Below are 7,020 nucleotides of genomic sequence, written 5' to 3'. Positions count from 1 at the left end.
ATATATATATATATATATATATATATATATATATATATATATATATATATTACATCTTTGTGCATTTTATGGTACACATTCCAACTAACAAGCAACGATATTTAACTTCAAGGTTCACTTGGTGTGAGGAAGTCTTAAATCTTGTTGGTAACATCAGAATCTGCAAAAGAATTATTCATGTTGCATCCAAGCATCACATTATGATGCTCCGAAATCTACAATATTTATCTCTAACATCATGTTGTTCTTTTCATTTTTCTGAATAAACTTAGAGGACATTGTTACTGGCTTATTAACAGACCTGAATAATATCCAAAGATTGGGTTGTCTGTGGAGAGCCGTAGACTGGAGCAGCTGCATTCTAAGGGGAAACACAGACGAGACTTGCACTTCCCTTAAGGCTTTTATAGCCATCTCAAGGGACATCATGAAAATTGAACTTGTGATTGTCATGTGTGTGGTAAGTGTATTGTGATGTATTTGTAAGGATAATGTGCGTTGCATGCATTTATGATGTACAGGTAATGCTGTTGTACGGTGCCCTTTAAAAAGAAGAAATATCAATAACGTTGATTATCGTTTGATACAACTTGTCATGTGAAACATGTCAGTAGAAGTAGAAGTGGTCGCTTCATATAAACCATATTTCATGCAGGTTACCTGTGTGTCTGGTACAGGTTTGCTCATTTTTGCTAATTTGCATTTTTTGGAAACAGAAGGCCCAATAGCCATTCCTTGAGGGCCCAAAGTGCTTTACAGTCACAGGTTCTGATTCACCCATGCACACACATATGCACACACCGATGGGGGTTTCATTGCCTTACATTGGCATCAACCTGTTAACACTAGGACCAGTGTGCGGTTCAGTCTCCTGCCCAAGGACACTTAGACGCAAGGTGGGAGCGGAGCCAGCAATCCTCTAATCAGAGGTTGACTCCTCGACCTCTGCACCATGGCCACCTCACAATTTTTAATATCAAAACTTCTCTCCCACAATAAAATGCGGAAAACTGACAGGGCAAGGAAACTTTCTACACAAGGATGGATGAGGATGAACAAGTAATTCTGAAATAAATATAAATGAATGAATAACTTACAATGGAGTTAAAATAATTAGAGACAATGATGGAATGATACACATTTAAAACAAATGTTTAAATTGAAATCTAAATGATCTCTGAGTGTGTGTCCTAGATGTCATGGCTACAGAACACCTTAGAGTCCAAGATGCTGGAACCCGGAAGAAACACAGCGGGAGACGAGCGAGGCAGGTAAAAGATTTAATGGCGAGGTAAAGGAGGTAGAGCGTGAGCAGAGCTGGAGGTAGTTTCCAGGCGTAAGGCAGAGGCTGGTGACGTCACTGGTGGGTTCCTCCACAGGACTGGGTGGCCGTCAGAAGTGGAGGTTCGAGGTACAGAGGTAATGGCAGAGGCTCGTGGTGTGACCGCAGGAGAAGACCAAACTGGGGATCCGGGCTGAGACTGATTCTGGCGACCGCTCGTGGTTATGGATTCCTGAGGGTGAGCAGAAAAAGCATTAGACAAAGTCCTGGCGTTACGTGGCAAAACTAGGACTTGACGAGGAGACCAACCATGCACCATCAGGGGCAATGGACTGGCGAGGAATGATGATCCTGGCGCTCCTTAAAAAGGCAGATGAGGTGATGAGGTGAGTGGTCGCAGCTGGGATGAATCAGCAGCCAAGTGGAGAGGAGAGGAGACTGACAGAGGCACCATGACACTAGACACCTATATGAGGAGAAAGGTGTTTTTTTTAAATACATCACATGGTAAGTTTGATTCACTGACAGAGAAGAATAGACAGATCTACTATGAGAGCATGTTGGTACATCTTGCTGAGCCTATTTTCAAAATGGTATTAAACTCTGACATCCAGGGCAGGTTCAACCAGAGACCAAGAGAACTTGGAGACATTGAGACAGAGAGGACCATATTTACCACCTTCATTGCTATGCAACTGTTCAAAATTGTGGCCTTAAAATCTTTTTGTGTCAGTTGACACTACAATCCACAAACTTGGTAGTGATCTCAGGAAGGAGGGGTTGTAGCCAAGCTAAAGAAGATGTCCTATCAAAACTGTCTAACAGGTATCGGTAGTCCAAGCGGCATTCAATGTGGGAAGTTAGAGAGGCAAAAACTCAGGTCTGAGGGAAGTTTGAGGAGGCCATAGAAAAAGAACATACTTGGAGAAATTTTGGCAAACACCTAAGAAGGGGAAAGCAGTTCTCTGCTAACACTGTCTACAATGCTGGTGCTGAGCTGCTGACCTTCACTGAGCACAATGTAAATAAGTGGAAGGAATAATTTGTGAACCTAAAGAGATTCTCAAAGTAAGTGGATTTGTTTTTTCTGTTCAAAAAGGGGAATCAGATGATGTGCTCCAACTATAGGGCTTACACTTCCCAGCCTCTCTGGGAAAGTCTTCTTCAGTAAACTGGAAAGAAGAACTTAGCCAACAGTCAAACTTCTAACTCTGGAGGAAAAGTGTGTCTTCATTCCAGTCATAGAGTTGCAGAAAAGCTCTACACCTTAAACAAAGTGTTTGGAAGTTTATGAGAGTTTACCTGTCCAATCCATATGTGCCTTGTTTCTTTAGAGAAAATGCTCAATTTTGTCCTTTGAAGTGTTCTGTAAAAGGTGCTTTGGGTATATGGGGTTTTAGGCTCCCTACTAAAAGCTGTCCAGTCTTTGTCCAACCAGAGATGGTGCTTGGTTCATATTGCTAGTGGTGGTTTAATGGTATGAGGGATATTTTCTTGGCAAGCTTTAGACCTTTTAGTACCAACTGAGCATGGTTACAACACCACAGCCCACCTGAGCAGGGTTGCTGACCATGTCCTTCCTTCATGACCAGAGCACCATCTTCTGATGCTACTTCCAGCAGGATAAGGCGCCATGTCATAAAGTTAGAATAATATAAGACTGGTTTCTTGAACACAACAATGAGTTCACTGGACTCAAACGACCTCCACAGTCCCAGTCCCCAGATCTCAACCCAGTAGAACCCCTTATGATGTGGTGGAACGGGAGATTGGCATCATGGATGTTCAGACAATAAACCTGCAGCAACTGTGTGATGCCATCATGTCAGTGTGGACCAGATTCTCTGAACAATGTTTCCAGTATCTTGTTGAATCTATGCCACCAAGGATTAAGACAAAAGGGGATCCAACCCAGTACCATCAAGGTGTACCTAATAAAGTTTCTGGTGAGTGTATGTTCTAATATATTCCACGATTTTAAGAGACCATATATTACAATTTTGTAAAAGTACAACAATAGACCTAGTGCAACAACTGCTGTTACATCCTTAGGGATGTCAGAGGAAAGATGCTATCCTCTGACATAATGAATCTAGTATCCTTCATAGGCTTCAGGACTTGGAGTACTTCCCTTAAGCATGTGAGATCAGTCTCAGTCAACGCGAATGTTTATTTTGCTGCTTTTCAAATTTAATTGGAAGGTGAGCAGAACCTATAGCTGGTTGAGAATTTGATGAAAGTAGCTTGTTCAAGTGTCAGTAGCCTTTACCTATGTTCAATGATGATTCCCGCCAATGTCAGCGTGGAGGTTTGTCCTATTCCTGCTGTATTCAATTCCAGATTGACAGAGATTTCATACAACATCGCCCTTATCATAGTCTTTGGTGCCTGCTTTAAAACAGAATCTACCACCTTCCCTTTTGCTGTGGTCTTGGTAGCCACCCCCCCTCTTTTGTATTACTCTACATTACATAGAACCATTGTCTGAGGTAGAAGACATATTTGCATGTGTGTACAGGAAAGATAAATACAAAATTGAATTGATTTTTTATCAATTTGTCAAGTCATAATTCAGCAGGTTACAAAATTTCTTTAGCTTGTTGAAAAAAATTAACAAAACAACATTAGAAATCCTATTCAATTTCAAGCAATCTGGACTGCAGTACACACACCGGTACTGTTATTTGCTTGTTTTTTTATTTTTATTCATTTATTTATTTTTACTTCATGCTTATTCCATGTGTAATACAATACATCATTCCTTTTTATTTAGGTTCACTTAACAGAAGCGGCAATAGGCCCCATCAACCTTGTGCCTTCCTTATAACAAAACCATAAAGAAATCTTAGACTTGAACCATATTATATATTAAAAAAGGACTCATATTGACACAAATATTTTATTACAAAGATTTTCAAGCAGATATACATCATTTGGTTCAACATCATGGTTGGTAGTTCTTTCAACTTCAGCTTTAAATGTACGGTAATTAGAAAATAAACAGAATAAACTTTGAATGCTGACTGTTTTAAAATAACAATCTGGCTTAAACTAAACTTTGAATTTTTGTACACAGTTCTGTTAAAATATTTTTGTTAATACAAACATATTTGAAATCATCCGTCATGTTTTCAGTGTTATACATACTTGAATCTATTCATATACTCTTACATCACTGTAGACGGTCTCTTCCTTTGCTGCTCCTTTGCTTCCCTTTGCTTTCTTCTTGGTAAAGACTGCTGTAGTATAGACTACATTGTTCCGATTTCTCTATAAAAATAAATGTAAAATTAAAATAAAAATTTTTACATGTATAATACGGACAAACATTTTTGTGTAACTTTATGTAAATTCCTTACGTCCTGGTTTTGTCGTTCATCACTGACTGTTTCAGGCTGTGCTGTACACGGCAAACGGGCTGTTTTAGAAAGAAAGCATCCCAAATAATGATACTGGATTTCTGATATCAAGAATTTAAACCACAAACATGTATATAAATTGGAAGTTTCTACTGAAAGAAATAAATGCAAAAATCTGCATATCCTCTTACCTTTGCAGACAGCGCAGGATTTTTTTGACACGACACAAATCAGAAATGTTATGATCATGAGACTGAAAACCAAGGTTCCAAAAAACAGAAAGAAAAATATATTGTTGCTCATGGCTTCATGTGTGCTGTCAACTGAAAAGGAAAAAAATGAAGAAATATTGTTGTCAAAAGCTATTAACAAACAACTAAAAGGTTTTTTTAAGAAGGTTACCTTGAACATCCAGTTTTGTTCCATTTCCAAAAATCATTTTTCCACATGCAGCCACAGCACAGTAATAAAGTCCAGCTTCAGAGGAGCTGACGTTCTTCAAGAAACTGTAGACACAACTCTGCAGAGGCTGAGACTCTGTACCCCCGTCACAGTCACCATCACTGCTGCTTCTGGTGTAAATAAATGTGGGGTTGGAATCAGCTTCAGTTTTTCTGAACCAGAACACTCTCTGTTCTTCTGGACATGCTTCACTTGTAAGATTAGAGAGAACTGAACACTGCAGAGCCACAACGTCTCCTACAGAAACCGGATCAACAGAATTTTGAACGACTGCAGAAAGATCAGAATCTGGTCCTGGAAGAATAAAAACAAATAAAGACTAAAATTCAAAATATAAAAATGATCACAGAAAATGTTTCTTTATTTTAATTAAACAAACATTTGACCTTCCCTCCATACATTTTTAAAGCTATAGGATATTTAATAAAATCAATACTCACCTTTAATTTCAAGAAACACTGCCTTCATAAAGAGTATGTTAAAGCCTATGGTTTTTGAGCAGTAATAGAAGGCAGAGTCACTTGGCTTTGCTTTTGCAATTTGAAGAATACAATTTCCTTCATCTTGTTTGGTTGTAAAGTGACCAATCTTGGTCTCTTTGTCATAATTGGTGTATCCTTTTCCTACGATTTCAGGCATTTTTCCAGGAACAACTTTGATCCAGAAAAACGTTCCAAATTCCCGGCTTTCATTGTAACAGGACAGGGTCACATCGTCTCCAGCATTTGCAGCCTTTGGTTCAAATCCTTTGTCTTTACAACCTAAAATAATTTCAACACACACAAGAATTATTACAGTATATTCAATAAATAATTTACAGTTGGTCAAACTATGCAAAAGGACAATAACAGTTAATTATTATTACTCTTACATTGAAGCACTGACATTTCTACACATACTTACATCCAAGTTGAAGTAACAGCAGTGTGAAAAGTACGACATGCATTTTATTCTCTGATCTGCAGATGTCTTATGTCGTGTTAGAGGATGATTTTCTTTTTTGTAGCAATAAAAAATGGGAGGGAACCATTTTAGAATGAACTGATTGGCTGCTAATCAAACTGCCATCTCAGTTACAACCTCAATGGAAATATAACAAGCAAAACTTTCCATTACTTACATAAAACAACATCACTACAATAATTTTTTCACCTCACACTGGTTGGCTGTCAACAAGAGCTGAGATCTACTGCAAAAAAATGTTTTTTTTTTTGTTTTTTGTGTGACAAAATGCTTTTAAAATCTATTTTTTACTATGCTAAAGAACATATATGCAAATAGCTGTAAATAATCTAGGTGAAAAATCAAAAGGTACAAAGAAATGGACCAACAAAAAACTGCAGACATTTTATCCAAAACCATTTCTAAAAGATGAACAAAGCAAGCAAAAAAAATCTAAGCTAGAATGAACACATGTATATACATCTCCCCAATATCCTCCAAAACATTTTCCTTTTCTCTTTCTCTCCCTTGTGAGGGCTAACCTTGGTGACATTTTCTTTGTGACTTCTCCCCAGGGGGCAGCTTGGGAGAAGTGATGCGAAATTATGCCAAAGCCCGTCACCATGGGTTCCTCTTCATCTGCTGCAATTTTGTAACCCGTTGACAGTGATTGGTCCGAATTGGTCTAAGTCATGTTTTTAGGGGAGCTACTGTTGCCAATCATGAGTTTGCTTGATCGAAGATCACTCCCCTTCTACTGAAAGCGGCACGGGAGAAGCTGCCAACTCGGCGCCAATGAGCGATTTGTGGATGGAGCCAAAATAAGAAAAATAAATATATATGTAAATTTTTTATTCATTGCCAGAAATAAACAACAGTAGAGGAAAATATTTGTATCACGTCTGAATATTTTGAACAAGTAGGACTTAAATGGGAAAACTTCATGAGTGTCTGAAATGATGGAACAACAGCTAT

At 38.3% G+C, this 7,020-nt stretch overlaps 1 protein-coding gene across 1 annotated transcript; it reads right to left on the bottom strand.

Annotated features, from left to right (window-relative positions):
* Positions 1-4,412: 4,412 nt before the first annotated feature.
* LOC112152990 lies at positions 4,413-6,049 on the bottom strand. Its single transcript, XM_024282850.2, has 6 exons — positions 6,007-6,049; positions 5,544-5,864; positions 5,044-5,397; positions 4,833-4,964; positions 4,642-4,700; positions 4,413-4,552 (listed from the first exon to the last, which is right to left on the bottom strand). The coding sequence occupies exons 1-6, from the start codon at positions 6,047-6,049 to the stop codon at positions 4,436-4,438; spliced, it is 1,026 nt and encodes a 341-aa protein (XP_024138618.1). The 3' UTR covers positions 4,413-4,435.
* Between the last annotated feature and the right edge of the window lie 971 nt (positions 6,050-7,020).

The sequence above is a fragment of the Oryzias melastigma genome, linkage group LG10 (genome assembly GCF_002922805.2).
Source record: "Oryzias melastigma strain HK-1 linkage group LG10, ASM292280v2, whole genome shotgun sequence".
Taxonomy (NCBI): Eukaryota; Metazoa; Chordata; class Actinopteri; order Beloniformes; family Adrianichthyidae; genus Oryzias; species Oryzias melastigma.
This window is presented reverse-complemented; position numbering and strand designations above follow the sequence as displayed.